At 48.7% G+C, this 16,091-nt stretch overlaps 1 protein-coding gene across 2 annotated transcripts in view; it reads right to left on the reverse strand.

The window, feature by feature from the left end:
* Nucleotides 1-16,091, reverse strand: part of PEMT (phosphatidylethanolamine N-methyltransferase) — a 133,584-nt gene that overhangs the window by 57,023 nt on the left and 60,470 nt on the right. For both annotated transcript variants that reach the window (XM_060260935.1, XM_060260936.1), the window contains exon 3: nt 10,085-10,200. In XM_060260935.1, coding sequence (XP_060116918.1) covers nt 10,085-10,200 — 116 coding nt within the window. The remainder of the gene's footprint in view (nt 1-10,084; nt 10,201-16,091) is intronic.

The raw sequence follows: 16,091 nt of genomic DNA on the forward strand, positions 1-16,091 counted from the left end.
AAACACCCTGTAAGGTAGGCCAAGAATTACTACCACTCTGCAAACGGTAGCCTTTAAACCAGGGGTGTCGAACTCATTTGTTTTAAGGGCTGGATCTGACCTTGTTGGGCCGGGCCATGTATGTACCTATTTAAGATTAGGAATCAGAGATATAAACTTTATAAAGGACACAGAGAAAGACAACTATAAGCTTAAAACATACTTAAAACATTAGCACTCATTGGTCTTAAAGGTGCTTTCTTTGTATTTCTCTCATGGTATCCAGGGAACTGGGCAGAGAAAGCTGTGGCTCTTTCCTTCCTTCACCACGGGATGGGGGGAAGGAGCCTCAGCCAAAAGAGGGAAGAGAGGCTTAGCTCAGTAGCTCTGCTGTGTGATTGAGAGAGCCTGGAAAAAACATGCTATGCCTCCCCTCACTTCCTCCCCAAGGGAAGAGCCTCAGCCAATGGAGAAAACAGAGGCTTTGCTCCATAACTCTTGTGCAATTGAGCAAGCCTGGCAAAGCAAACTGTGATACAAAAAGAAGTCAGAGAGAGGGAGAACGAACCAGATGACAGCCAGTTGCTCGGGGGCCTGATAGGAGCCCTCTGGGGGCCTGATTTGGCCCCCTGGCCGCACATTTGACACCCCTGCTTTAAACGTTGCTGGTTATCCGGTCATAACAGCAAGCTCATAAAAACTCCCTGCCTGAGATTACAAGAGATTTTAATTGACCAGCTGCCGTTTGACCAATAAAACTGAAACGAGCGTCCGTATTCTGAAAACCCTGTCTTTACGAGGTTTCAAGGACGTGAGTGAAAATTTTCAGCACAGGAAACAAAAAAATCAACCATTGGTTGCACAAAGGAAGAGTTCGTCTTTAAGTGCTTTTTTTTCATCCACCCCCCCCCCCACCAAATTAACCAGCACAAGCAATTAACCAGTCACCTGATTCTCTGCAAAGTTGGCAGCTTTGCAAAACGTGCCGCCCGTCCTCTTACCCCCTCACCCGTTCATGCCTTGATTGTCTTGCAAACAAAACGTTATTTTCATCAGCATCCCCTTCAACCGAGCTACCTGGCTGCAGCCAAGGGGTGAAGTGTTTGTGGACACTAATGGACCCTCTTCGCCTGGAGTAACCATTTACTGGTTTCCAAACAGAGTTTCCATTTGCACAGCGCATGAACTCAGGTGGGCATCTCTCCCTGTGGCGAGCTGGTAAATAAACTTTACAAGCCTGGACAGGTTGGGTCCCTGTTAATGAACAGCAAAACATTATTCCAGATGGCAGAATCAGCAGGCCTCTGTGGTCTGTCCTGACACCTCGATGGTACAGCCTCATTTGGAGTACTGTGTTCATTTCTGGTCACCACACCTCCAAAAAGACACTATCACATTGGAAAAAGTGCAGAAAAGGGCGACTAGAACGATTAAAGGGTTGGAAAGCTTTCCCCATGAAGAAAGGTTAAAGTCAGGACTTTTTTTGCAGAAAAAAGCCCAGCAGGAACTCTTTTGCTTATTAGGCCACACCCCCTGATGCCCAGCCAGCCAGAACTGCATTCCCATGCATTCCTGCTAAAAAAAAAAAAAACCCTGTTTAAAGCACTTGGAGCTCTTTAGCTTGGAGAAATGTCGACTGAGGGGTGACACAATTGAGGTTTACAAGATTATGCACGGGATAGAGAAGGTAGAGAAAGAAGTCCTTTTCTCCCTTTCTCACAATACGAGAACTCGTGGGAACTCAATCAAATTGCTGAGCAGTCGGGTTAGAACGGATAAAAGGAAGTGCTTCTTCACCCAAAGGGCGATGAACACATGGAATTCACTGCCACAGGAGGTGGCGGCTACAAGCATAGCCGGCTTCAAGAGGGGATTGGATAAACATACGGAGCAGAGGTCCATCAGTGGCTATTGGTCATAGGGTATAGATGGAACTCTTTGTCTGGGGCAAGTGATGCTCTGTATTCTTGGTGCTTTGGTGGGGGGGTACAGTGGGAGGGCTTCTAGTGTCCTGGCCACACTGATGGACCTCCTGATGGCACCTGGTTTTTTTAGGTCACTGTGTGACAACAGTGTTGAACTGGATGGGCCACTGGCCTGATCCAACATGGCTTCTCTTATGTTCTTATGTGACACAGAGTGTTGGACTGGGTGGGCCACTGGCCTGATCCAACATGGCTTCTCTTATGTGACACAGAGTGTTGGACTGGATGGGCCTTTGGCCTGATCCAACATGGTTTCTCTTATGTTCTTCTGTGACACAGAGTGTTGGACTGGATGGGCCATTGGCCTGATCCAACATGGCTTCTCTTATGTTCTTGTGTGACACAGAGTGTTGGACTGGATGGACCACTGGCCTGATCCAACATGGCTTCTGTTATATTCTTATGTATGGGACAGTAATGCTCTAGTAACAATAGAAACCCTTCCACTGCTGCCCCCCCCAAACACCAAGAATACAGAGCATCACTTCCCCAGACATTGTGTTTTCTCTAGACCTTGTGGCTAATAGCCACTGATGGACCTCTGCTCCATATGTTGATCCAATCCCCTCTTGAAGCTGTCTATGCTTGCGGCTGCCACCACCTCCTGTGGCAGTGAATTCCATGTGTTGATCACCCTTTGGGTGAAGAAGGACTTCCTTTTATCTGTTCATGTATGTAAGTGTCCACAAGTTCTTCATTTAAGCATCAGACTAGGATCAGGAAGACCCAAGTTAGAATCCTTGCTCCACCAGGGAAGCTCGCCGGGTGACCTTGCATCAGTCACAGTCTCAGGCTACACTCCCTCACAGGGTTGTTGTGAGGGCAAAATGGAGGGGGAGAATGACCCATAAGCTGCTTTGGGTCCTCAGTCTGAGAGAGAAAAGTGTGTGTGTGGGTGTAGAAAAATCTAAAATGAATCAATACAAACGAGCCGAAACCTGTGGTCTGAAGTGCGGCCTAACACCCTCACTGCGCCTTGGTAGTAACTGGGCCTTCACCAAGCGGGCCTATTATCTGGGAAGACCAGGGCAGCTATTGTTTCCTGATCGCTCCGCAGTCGCTCCCCGTATGCCTCAAACCATTGCGTAAGGCTGAGATTTGATATTTACCGAGGTCGCTTCCTCCTGCCGATCCCTTCCACTAGCTCCGGAACCCCATTTCCCCCCTTACAGAGCTGATAATGGCTTTGCTCATCTAACAAGCAGCGGTTCGGCCCTATTTGGGTCAGTGTGTAATAGTTAACTCTACAAAACGCTTATCCGAAATCTTCCTTTCCTCCCATCTGCCTCGGCCACAATTACCTTTTATACTGACGTCCACCGCAGCGCTTAACTTACACGGTGGGATCCTAAAGCAGCTTGCGTCCTTCTCCTCCGTTTTATTCTCACCCTAACCCTGTGAGGTAGGTCAAGCTAAGAACACCTGGCTGGCCCAAGGTCACCCAGTGAGCTGACATAGCAGAGTCGGCAGTATTGTCTACCAAGACTGGAAGCCGCTCTCCAGAGTCTTGGGCAGAGGTCTTTCCTGCTGCTGTGACCTTGAGTCAGTCACAAGTTCTCGCAGAGCTGTTCCTCTCAAGAGCAGTTTCTGCCAGAGCTCTCTCAGCTCCGCCTATTTCATAGGGTGTCTGTTGTGGGGAGGAGATGGGAAAGGAGATTGTAAGCCACTCTGAGGGTGCGGTCCCATTAAAAGCGGGCATGCGGCGCTCAGGTTTGAACCGCTGAATATTGATTCGACGTGGGACCAATCAGACGAGCATCCAAGAATACGATATCGTCCTGTTGTTGAACGATCAGACATATTGAATTCTATCACGCTTTTTTCTTGGAGCACGCGGTCAACCGTTCAAGCAGATCCAAAGTCATCTCATTCAGTTGCGGTTAAGTGTGCGGACTCTTATCTGGGAGAACCGGGTTTGATTCCCCACTCCTCCACTTGCACCTGCTGGAATGGCCTTGGGTCAGCCATAGCTCTGGCAGAGGTTGTCCTTGAAAGGGCAGCTGCTGTGAGAGCCCTCTCCAGCCCCACCCACCTCACAGGGTGTCTGTTGTGGGGGACGAAGGTAAAGGAGATTGTGAGCCGCTCTGAGACTCTTCGGAGTGGAGGGCGGGATATAAATCCAATATCTTCTTCTTCTTCTTCTTCAGTTGCTGAGCAATCATATTGTGAATCCTGTTTTCATTGAACATGCACCCAAGAGTTGGGGAATCAAACATTGGTTCGGAGGGGAGGGGAGTTCTGGGAATTAACGTTGCTGATTCAAATTAGGTGACTGCCAGGAACTATTTTCCTGGAAACGGGCAGAGACGATATCTGGAAATCCTCCACATTGAAAAACGATTGTTTTCCCCCTGTTCTTCTGAATACTGGGATAACGCTCCCATGGATCCTGTGTTGATCAGAGAAGCAGAAGCCTCACCTCAGATTCCTGATGATCTGGTCCTGAGCATGTCTGCTGGGGCTTTTTTTAAAGAAAAAAATGTGTAAGGGGTGGATGGCAGGCGCCAAACATCCCAAGGGGCTGTATCCCGCAGGAGCTGTCCAAACAGGAATAACCTGACTATGTGCCGCTTCTGGGGAAAAGGGCCGGACTTTTCCCGGTGTCAAATATCCCCGACATCAAACTGGGACAAGTCAGGATGCTGACAAGTTGCGTTCGAGGGACAGATGTGGTTGTTTGGACGTGCTCATAAAAATCCGAATGGGAACCGCGGGTAAGACGGATCGAAAGGTGTGTGTGACCACGCCCTGAGACTCCCCTGGGTAGTGATGGACACAGTATAAATTCAATTCCCTTCTCCTCCTTCTTCATCACCTCCTGCCTGATCCTTTTCACTGGCAACGTTGAGGATCGAACCTAGGACCTTCTGCATGCAAAGTAGACGCTCTACCACGGACCCAGGGCTCCTCCCCAACACAAGCTGATATTACTACTTCCTGTTACGGTTTAACTGAAAATGCTGGGTGCTCCTTGACCTTTCGGAATGCAAAACATGTACTCTTACCACTTAGCTCAGAGAGACTGTGTGGTGTAGTGGTTAGCATGGCTCAGTGGTACGGCATCTGCTTGGCGAGCCGTGGCTCAGTGGTACAGCGTCTGCTCGGCGAGCAGAGGGTCCCAGCAGGTTCAATCCCCGGTATCTTCAGTTAAGAGGACCAGGCAGGAGGTGATGGAAGAGACCTCCACCTGAGACTTTGGAGAGAGGTGTCAGTCTGAGTAGAAAATTATGACCTTGATCAGGCCTCGTTTTGGGCAGGAGCTCACAGGAGCAGAGCTCTGGAACGTCTAAACTTTATTGTGCTCTTTCTTTCTTACCCCTCCCTCCAAAAATACTTGCTTCTGGGCACCACTGTTCAAACCCCCCCCCGCCCCCCGTGAGAATTTGGCTGAACTCTTAAGATTTGACAAACTTTCTCATATTTTTCCCCACAAAAAAATGGGGAAAGAACCAAAACATATCAAGCAGACAGATGGAAATCTTCATCATGCTACTGTGGCCACATAAAAAATGGTAAATGTAGTCGCACCAGTCGTTTCTGACTCTGGAGAGACGTCGCATCATGACGTTTTCACAGCAGACTTTTTACGGGGTGGTTTGCCATTGCCTTCCCCCGTCGTCTACACTTTCCCCACAGCAAGATGGGTTCTCATTTGACCGATCTCGGAAGGATGGAAGGCTGAGTCGACCTGGAGCCGGCTACCTGAACTCAGCTTCCGCTGGGATCGAACTCAGATCGTGAGCAGAGAGCTCGGACTGCAGTACTGCAGCTTTACCACTCTGCGCCACGGGGCTGCTATTGTGGCCACATGGGAGGAAGTAATTTTAAAAGTATGATGGGAGTAAGGTTTTTATTAATTTATTTATGACAATTATAATTCAAAAAAGCATTTGAAGGTAGATGCTGAGCTGATAGAATTTAGTGCACCTTCTGGTGATGTCAGGGGTGTGTGGAATATGCAAATAATTCATTTTGCTGCTGGCCCTCCGGTTTCAAGGAGGCTGGAGGAAGCAGAGTCGAGAGGCACAAAACTGATATCTGCGTTTTCCAACCAGCAAGATCAAACGAGTCTTGCAACCAAAGAGGTTCCAGCGAATAATCAGCAGATATCTAGAGACAGGAAACTCACATCGACATTTCCCCCAATAACTAATGAGCTTCAGCACCTCTTTGTCTACAAAATGACCCCTGACCTTGATGGAATAAAGGTCTGATTCAATAGAAGGCAGATTCATGTGTTGTGTGTCCAGACTAAGTACCTCACGGCTGTCACGGTAACCACAAAACTATAATAGCGAATGGAAGTTGGTATAGCCACGGCTCGGGGCAGAGCACCTGCCTTCTGTGTAGAAGGTCCCAGGTTCAATCCCCAGCGTCTCTGCCTGAGATCCTGGACAGCAGCTGCCAGTCTGAGCAAATAACTTTGACCTTGATAGACCAAGGGTCTGACTCAGTAGAAACAGGGCTTTTTTTTGTAGCAGGAACTCCTTTGCATATTAGGCCACATCCCCTGAGCTTACAATAGCCCCTGTACTAAGAGCCTTGTAAGCTCTTGAAGGATTGGCTACCTCAGGAGGGTGTGGTCTAATATGCAAAGGAGTTCCTGCTACAAAAAAAGCCCTGGGTAGAAGGCAGTGTTTAGGGAGAGACTGTAGCACAGTGAAAGAAGATTAACAAGGTCCCCGGTTCAATCCCCAGCATCTCCAGTCAAGAGGATCAGGTAGGAGATGGATGTGAAAAGACCTTCACTGGAGACCCTGAAGAGGGGCTGCCCGTCTGTCAACCCAGAGCTTTGATTACCCAGAAGGCACCTCTGTGTGTTCGCTGGTCAAAGCTGAACCATCCTGAAGAACGTTCCCTCCGTTCAGCTAGTTGTGCTCGGAGAGCGAGTTCAGGTCACTGCGACACCCAGAAACGAACTCAAATGCCCGGGTTTTCCTGTGGATTACCTGCTTCATTGACCTAACATCGTGTGCTGTCTTCGCCCTTTGCTATTACCTATCGGGTTCACGAGCAGATCGAAGAAGGAAAAAAAAATGGGGGGAAAAAAGCTTTGTCAACACAGTCCCTCCCTCCCACCCGCCACTCGCCACTGTTTATGTCAGGAAACCAAAACCGGGTTTTATTGAACGTTCCCAAAAGCCAGGGGACAAATCCACCCCCGCCTCCCTGCACACCTCAAATTATCTCTCTATTACACAAGCCACGCCTGCTCGGATCTCTCTGGTTAACATTTATGGGAATAGTCACCATCTCTAATATCTTGAGTTTTGATACGAAAATGACATAACCGTTTTGGAAGGGGGAATAAAGGAAAGACAGCAGTTGTCAATGTTTCTAAACAAAGGTGGTGGGACGTTTTGATTCTCGGGATTTTCTGCGTCTCTGGAATGGGGCCATGACTTTGCAGCCATCCTCAGGGATATTCTACTTCATGCATTCAATAGGTTAGTTAAAACAAGCAGAGCTATTAATTGATGATATAACAGAGAAAAAACTAATGAACATAATTCATTTTGCTGCTGGGCCCCCCTGGTTTAGAGAGTTCAAGGAGGCTGGAGGAAGCAGAGTCGAGGGGCACAAAACTGATATCTGCGTTTTCCAACCAGCAAGGTCAAACAAGTCTTGCAGCCAAAGAGGTTCCAGAGAATTATCAGCAGATATCTAGAGACAGGAAACTTCCATCAACATTTCCCCCAATAACTAAATAATCAAAACCAAGCAGAACTTGCATACATTTCCGGGAGTAATGAAAGGAAAAATAAACTGAAAAGGCCCGATTTATAATAACCAGTGACCAACATAAATACATAAAAATGAAAGCTAACATTTTTTTTAAACAACAACAACTGGACATCCTTAATTGCAGACATGCCCTCAAACACCAGGCTTGAGGAGAACTGCAGCAGTCTAACTTAGTGTTTAGAGTGCTGAGCTAAGAAGACTGCAGATTTATGCCTTGCCCTTCTCTCTGAATCAGAGACTCAGAGCGGTTTACAATCTCCTATATCTTCTCCCCCACAACAGACACCCTGTGAGGTGGGTGGGGCTGAGAGAGCTCTCTCAGAAGCTGCCCTTTCAAGGACAGCTCTGCAAGTGCTATGACTGATCCGAGGCCATTCCAGTAGCTGCAAGTGGAGGAGTGGGGAATCAAACCCGGTTCTCCCAGACTAGAGTTCAGACACTTCACCACTACACCAAACTGGAAGAAGAAGAAGAAGACCACCACAGATTTATACCCTGCTCTTCTCTCTGAATCAGAGTCTCAGAGCGGCTTACAATCTCCTATATCTTCTTCCCCCAACAACAGACACCCTGAGAGGTGGGGGGGGGGGCTGAGAGAGCTCCCACAGAAGCTGCCCTTTCAAGGACAACTCTTGCAAAAGCCGTGGCTAACTCAAGGCCATTCCAGCAGCTGCAAGTGGAAGAGTGGGGAATCAAACCTGGTTCTCCCAGCTAAGAGTCCGCACACTTAACCATTACACCAAACTTGCTAAGAGACCTGCATTCGAATCCTCCGCTCTGCCACGAAGTTCACTCCGTGAGCTTGAGCTGCTCCCGCCTTTCCCCGTCTAGCCTACCTTGAAGAATTGCTGTGCGTATCAAATGGCACAGGGGAATACAGGAATTTGGATCAAACACGAGCCAGGTAACAATCAATTGTCCTGCCTCGGCAAACCACCGACGCCAAGAGAGCTACCCAGAGACCGACTCTGGTGTGGTTACCTTGGCTGCACTGAGAACATCTAAGGACACATTACCATAATGTACAGTGCATCATTCATGCCGGATTACTCGCTAGCAAACCGGGGCGGGAGAAAGAGGGTTATCTCGTCACATCGGAGATACAGGAGTCAAAGCAACCGGTACGTTTAAGTGGCCCACACAATCCTCACAGATTCTGCAAATTACAAATATTGTAACTCCTCAACGATATGCAGGAGAGAGGCTTTATTCTCTCCCTCACCTCTGGTGCTTTAAAGGGGAAGGATGATCGTTAACACCTTCCACCCCAACCACGCAAGGGGAGAAATTATTTACTTGTCTCCGGGAGGGCCGTTTTGTTAAAAAAAAGTCATTAACATTAGCATGACTCATTAACATATGCTGCCACCTCCCAGTCAAAAGCAACCCGATGCAAGAAAGGAGAGCCCCGGGCGAGCGAGGCCTGCTTGGGCAGGCTAGCGATCCAACTAGCTGAAGCAGGAGTTGCTCACCTGGAGCTCTCCTGCACTCTCCCCGCCCGCCCTCCCAGTCAAAAGACTGGCAAGTCACCCACCGCCCAAAATCATTCAAATAAATAAAAGGTGCTAGGAAATCCTTGGGGGTGAACATAAGAGAAGCCATGTTGGATCAGGCCAATGGCCCATCCAGTCCAACACTCTGTGTCACATAAGAACATAAGAGAAGCCATGTTGGATCAGGCCAGTGGCCCATCCAGTCCAACACTCTGTGTCACATAAGAGAAGCCATGTTGGATCAGGCCAATGGCCCATCCAGTCCAACACTCTGTGTCACATAAGAACAAAAGAGAAGCCATGCTGGATCAGGCCAGTGGCCCATCCAGTCCAACACTCTGTGTCACATAAGAGAAGCCATGTTGGATCAGGCCAGTGGCCCATCCAGTCCAACACTCTGTGTCACATAAGAGAAGCCATGTTGGATCAGGCCAACGGCCCATCCAGTCCAACACTCTGTGTCACATAAGAGAAGCCATGTTGGATCAGGCCAGTGGCCCCTCCAGTCCAACACTCTGTGTCACATAAGAGAAGCCATGTTGGATCAGGCCAGTGGCCCATCCAGTCCAACACTCTGTGTCACATAAGAGAAGCCATGTTGGATCAGGCCAACGGCCCATCAAGTCCAACACTCTGTGTCACACAGTGGCAAAAAATTATATATATACACACACACTGTGGCTAATAGCCACTGATGGACCTCTGCTCCATATTTTTATCTAAACCCCTCTTGAAGGTGGCTATGCTTGTGGCCACCACCACCTCCTGTGGCAGTGAATTCCACATGTTAATCACCCTTTGGGTGAAGAAGGACTTCCTAAAAGCACTCCCTGCTTGTGTTGGCTGGCCCGGGTAGAGAGCCGCCCCAGTGACTTGTCTTACCAGTGACTCCGCAAAACGTTAAGCAGCAGGATGACGGCCGCTAGGGAGTAGCAGGCGGTGTACGGGGAACGGAAGGTGCGGGTCAGAGCCCGGGTCTTGTGCTCCCATCTTGCCACCTGCTCGAACAAAGAGAAATGAAACAACGAACAGGTTATCGGAAGAGGGTCAGATCCAACGGATCGAATTGTCAGCGCAGTCGGCTTCCGCAGCTGGAGCACAAGAAATGCAGAGCCGGATTAACCATTAGGCCAAGTAAGTCCTTTAGGGGCCCTGGGCCGGCTCCCCCCCGCCATTTCCCCCCTGCTTGCAGCCCTCCCAGCTTGTAATCGCCGCCAGCAACTGAGCTGCTCTTTGCCCGACTCGCCTGGTGTGGCTGCTGCTGGCGTCGTCGCCAAGTTTGCCTCTCTCTGCCTCTCCCCCGCAACTTTGTCAAAGGGGCTTTAGAGAAGGGGCCTGCAGGCTGCAGTGGGGGCCATGGGTGATGGGGCGGGCACTCAGAATCTGAGACAATTTGTAAGCCCCCCCCCCTCCAAGATTTTGACTGCCTAGGGGCCTCCACAGTGTTTAATCCAGTACTGAAGAAGTGCAACCCTTTGAGGGCTGGTGTGGTGCTTATGGCATTGGTCTCTAGGCTCTGGGAGGCTCAAACCCCAGATCACCTACCTCGTAGGGCTGCTGTGAGGATAAAATGGAGGAAAGGAGCTAGAAGACCTGGGTTTTAATCCCTACTCTGCCATGGAAACTCGCTGGGTGACCTTGGGCCAGCCACATCTTCTCACCTTCACCTACCTCACAGGGTTGTTGTAAGGATAAAAGGGAGGAAAGGAGCTAGGAGACCCGGGTTCGAATCTCCACTCTGCCATGGAAGCTCGCTGAATGACCTTGGGCCGGTCACACACTCTCAGCCTAATCTACCTCACACGGTTCTTGCAAGAATGAAATTGAAGGAAGAAAGCAGGAGACCCAGGTTTGAATCCTACCTCTGCCATTTATTTATTTATAACTTATTTATTATTTAGACTTCGAGGGCTCAGGGCAGCTTACCTCAGAATACAAACATAACAATACAAACCAATTTGATTTAATTTAACATTAAAACATAGTATGATTACAGATTAAAAAAAAACAGTTCAAGATGGCGATTAATTTGAATTAAGATTGTAACCCCAGGTTCGAATCCCTACTCTGCTATAGAAGTTTGCTGCATGACCTTGAGGTAGTCACATTTTTCGTAAGTCTTCACGTCATGGCCACAACTATGATTTGGCTTTGAAAAACCGGGGTTCAGGTACCACTTGTCTCTTGTCCAACCCATGAGCTACACCACAAGACAAAGGCCGATTCTGCACTCGCCTTATGCCTCTCACAAATTTGTCTTCTCAGCGCAGCTCCCTTCCGATTTCCCACCATCTGCCCCGGGGCTGCAGCAAGCGTCGGTGTTTCCACAGAGCAAGCAGAGACCGCTAAAAACCAGTTTCTGCTTGCTGTGCGAAAACACCGACACTTGCTGCAGCTCCGAGGCAGACAGTGTGAAATCGGAAGGAAGCCACACTGAGAAGATGGACGTGACAGCAGCGTAAGGAGAGTGCAGAATCGGTCAGAGTTTCTTTATTGACACAAAAAAAAATGTTTCCTCATAAGCCCAACCCTTCACGTCCAAGTGTGGATGAACATTCCCATTCTTCTCGATACAAATAGTTTGCGGCTTCCAATCCAATTTTAGAAACGAAGCGTGCGTCACAGGGGTGCTATAACCGGATCTCCAGGCAAGGTGGGTGAAGGCACAAGGACGGCGCGGGCGGCCACGTCTGTGTAAGTCACTGCCGAATTGGATTCCCAACAGGTTGCTGAGTCAAAAGGAGAACGGAGCCAGACACGAGACGCTGCGGCAAATGAGCTGGCGGCCTGCTACCTTGATGGGAAATCATTCGGCCTGTCAAACGTCAGTTGCAAGACGGATGCGTCATGTCGCTTTCGTTTAGGAAAGCGATCTTGCTGCTTCCACTATTTGGAAACTCTTCCCCAATCTCTCAAATGATGAGCGGGGAGAGGGGGAACTAGGATCGAAAAGGGCATCAATCTTAGTCTTTTCGAAAATGTACGCCTTTGGATATCAGCCTAGAAGCGAAGGTTAGCAGCGCCTGATAGTCTAGAAGGAGATGCTGTCTAATGCCTGACAGCATGGATTCGAGAAGCTTAAATCACACCTTGGTATCAGCAGGGCTTTTTTTTTGTAGCGGGGACTCCTTTGCATATTAGGCCACTCCCCCCCTATGTAGTCAATCCTCCAAGAGCTTACAGGGCTCTTTGTACAGGACCTACTGTAAGCTCTTGGAGGATTGGCTACATTGGATGCGGGGTGTAGCCAGAATCGGCCCTAGGGCATGCAGTGCCATAAACAGGGGTGGCCCTGCTTCACTGCCGGCCTCCTCTGTGATGCTGCCCCCCTCTGCACCACCATCCTGCAGCACCACATTGCACCACTTGCACAGTGAGGGAGGAGAGATGGAAGCAGGGAAGGCAACAGGAGTGCGAGAAAGCCGGCACAAGAGTGAGAAAGCTGGCACGAGAGTGGGGAAGCTGGTGAGAGAGCGAGAAAGCCGGTGTGAGAGCAGGAAGGTGGCAGGAGAGCGGGGAAGGGGGCGTGAGAGCAGGGAAGGCAGTGTGAGTGTGGGGAAGGCCTCTGGAAGTCACATGGGGGGCACCCAATTCAGCGCCCCCCAGGGGTCGGCGTCCTAGGCAAATACGTAATTTGCCTAGTGGAAGGGCCGGCCCCGGTTGTAGCCTAATATGCAAAGGAGTTCCTGCTAGAAAAAAAGCCCTGGATATCAGACACATGTGATATTTAAGTCCAGCAGCACTAGGGCTGCCAAGTTCCCGGGCCGGGTGAGGGTTCCCCCGCTCCGGAGGTTCCTGGAGATCCTCCCCTGACATCGCTGGCGCAATAACATCACTCGCAGTGACATCATCGCACTGGCAACATTGTGCATTGGCCGCTCTAGGAGCTTCCGGAAAAACTCTATGGTTTTCCCGGATGCTCTAGCAATTTGTGAGGGAAAACTCTATGGTGTAGGCTGTGAGGGACTTGGCAACCCTAAGCAGTGAGGGACTTGGGAACCCTAAAAAGACCAATAAGATTTTCAGGGGACGACCTTCTGACTCTTGAAAGCTCGGACTCCAAAATCTTTGTTGGCAGGGCTTTTTTTGGTAGAAAAGGCCCAGCAGGGACTTGTTTCCATATTAGGCCCCCTCCCCCGACATCACCATTCTTTCACACAGGGCTTTTTTTGTAGAAAAATCCCAGCAAGAACTTATTTGCATATTAGGCCACACCCCCTAATGCCAAGTCAGCCGGAACTATGTTCAGTGGACCAGACGCTGAGCACGAGCCAACAGTGTGATGCGGTGGCTAAAAAGGCAAATGCAACTTTGGGCTGTATCAACAGAAGTCTAGTGTCCACATCACGTGAAGTGATGGTGTTGCTTTACTCTGTTGTGATAAGACCTCACCAGGCGTATTGTGTTCAGTTTTGTGCACCCCATTTTAAGAAGGATATAGAAGAGCTGGAACAGGTCCAGAGGAGGGCGATGAAGATGGTGAGGGGTCTGGAGACCAAGTCCTATGAAGAAAGGTTGAAGAAGTTGGGCATGTTTAGCCTGGAGAGGAGGCGGCTGAGAGGTAATATGATTACCATCTTCAAGTACTTGAAGGGCTGTCATATAGAGGATGGTGTGGAATTGTTTTCTGTAGCTTCAGAAGACAGGACCAGAAACAATGTGTTGAAATTAAATCAAAAGAGTTTCCGGCTCAATATTAGGAAGAACTTCCTGACCGTTGGAACAGTTCCTCAGTGGAACAGGCTTTCTCGGGAGGTGGTGGGCTCTCTTTCCTTGGAGGTTTTTAAACAGAAGCTGGATGGTCATCTGACAGCAATGAGGATCCTGTGAATTTAGGGGGAGGTATTTGTGAATTTCCTACATTGTGCAGGGGGGTTGGACTAGATGACCCTGGAGGCCCCTTCCAACTCTATGATTGTATGATTCCTGTGCGTTCCTGCTCAAAAAAGAGCCTACTGGTCTCTAAGTTGCTGCTGGATTTGAATGTAGCTCTCCTGCCATAGACCGACTCAGCTATCCTCCGAGATGAACCAAGGAAGCCTTAAGATCATCATAGTTCAAAATGTGAGCCTGCCTTTTTAAAAACGGCACTGATGCTGTTAGCCTACTTCGTAGAGTTGTAAGCAGCTTTAATGGCTCATGACAGCAGTGAAGCTTTCGGAACACTTTCCAGGTGTCCTATAAATGCTGCTACTGCTATGTGTCTGCTGCCGATCTGCTGACGCACAGAGAAAGGACTTTGTGAATGCAGAATGTCGTTTGGGACTATCGAATTTCCAGTCCTTAGGATCAAAAAGAGATGTGTTTGGAATGATTTCTTCAGTTAGGAAATTTGTAAGCGGCCGCGCAATACCAGCAGCTAAATAAAAAGAAGTCAAGCCAATAAAGAAATATGTATTTTTTATGTATTTTATTGGATTTATATCCCACCCTCCCTGCCGAAGCAGGCTCAGGGCAGCTCACAACACATAACTTGCAAGAAAAACAATTGCGTTAAAAGCATTAAACAGTTTAAATTAATTTGCTGCTAATTTCGATACTGGATGTTCTTTTATTTAGGGCTGCAATTAGCTACTTTTAGCTTTTATTAATTGGTGGATATATTAAATGGTGGTCTTTTATGTCTTTTGATCATCGTTTATCTGTATTGCAAGCTGCCTTGCATTCTGCAAGGTAGAAAAGCACCTAAGAAATGTTTTAAATAAATAAAACAGAGGCCGTTTTCCCACTGACCTTACTCCGGAGCGACGTCCCTCTTCACCGCGCACCGTCTGCGCGGATTTCTCACCAACTGCTGCACACAACCAGGAAGAGCCGCGGCTTTTGTGTCGCAGATGTAAACTGGTTTTTAGCGGTTTACATCTGCGATCAAAAGCCGCGGCACTTCCTGGTTGTGCGCAGCAGTTGGTGGGAAATCCGCGCAGACGCTGAGCGGTGAAGAGGGACGTTGCTCCGGAGTAAGGTCAGTGGAAAAACGGCCAGAGGCTGGCAATGGCAAAGCACCTCTGAAATGTCTCTTGCCTTAAGAACAAGTCTAGTTCGCCACCTAGCTGTACAAAACATCAAGAAAGCTAGAACTTCTGGGTGCCAGTCAATTTTAAGATCTCCTGGTTATACTGCACACACTGCCGTAAGATAACTGTTTTTCCTCCCTTCCTCCCTCCCTCCCTCCACCCAGGCTAGCTTGTTCTCGTCAGATTTAGTAAGCTAAGCAGGGTCGGCCATAGCTAGGAACTGGGCGGGCATCTTCCAAGGAATTCCAGGGCCATTACGTACAGGCAGGCAGTTACAAATCGCATCTGAAACATCTCTTGCCACATAGTTTGCTGCCTAGTGGTGCATAACCCTAAAAGATCTAGAACCTGCGGTTGCCAGACAATCTTAGGATCTCCTGGCTATAGTACACACACTGCCATCCAATAATAACAATTACATAGAAGGAAATAAAGGGGAGAATAAAGGGGAGAGCCTTTTTTACTGATTTGCTTCTCAGCCACCTTTCCTTTGTAGCCTGCAAGTGAATGACGGCATTGCAAATCTACACAGTCAATACCAGAATAAAACCGGACTGCACCATTTAGGCAACAAACGATCAATAACATTGGTTTACCTCTTCAGAGAAGAAGGAAATAAATATGATCAAGTCAATGCTGTGATCGGGAGGTGGGAACTGCTGAAAGATTTTTTTTACACGCAATTATAGCCCCGACACAATCCTCAATATAAAAAAAGGGCTGCCAAATTTTGCATTGCTGCATTTCCATTTCTTTGGTCAAAACGACTTCCTGAACAATTCTGTTTTGCGCATTCCGCAGGAGGACGGCAAACAGGAGAACATTCCTGACCCTTTTTCTTTTTCCCTTGCAGGTTTGGAGGGCAGAGTCACAGA

Source organism: Heteronotia binoei, chromosome 20, assembly GCF_032191835.1.
Source record: "Heteronotia binoei isolate CCM8104 ecotype False Entrance Well chromosome 20, APGP_CSIRO_Hbin_v1, whole genome shotgun sequence".
Lineage (NCBI taxonomy): Eukaryota > Metazoa > Chordata > Lepidosauria > Squamata > Gekkonidae > Heteronotia > Heteronotia binoei.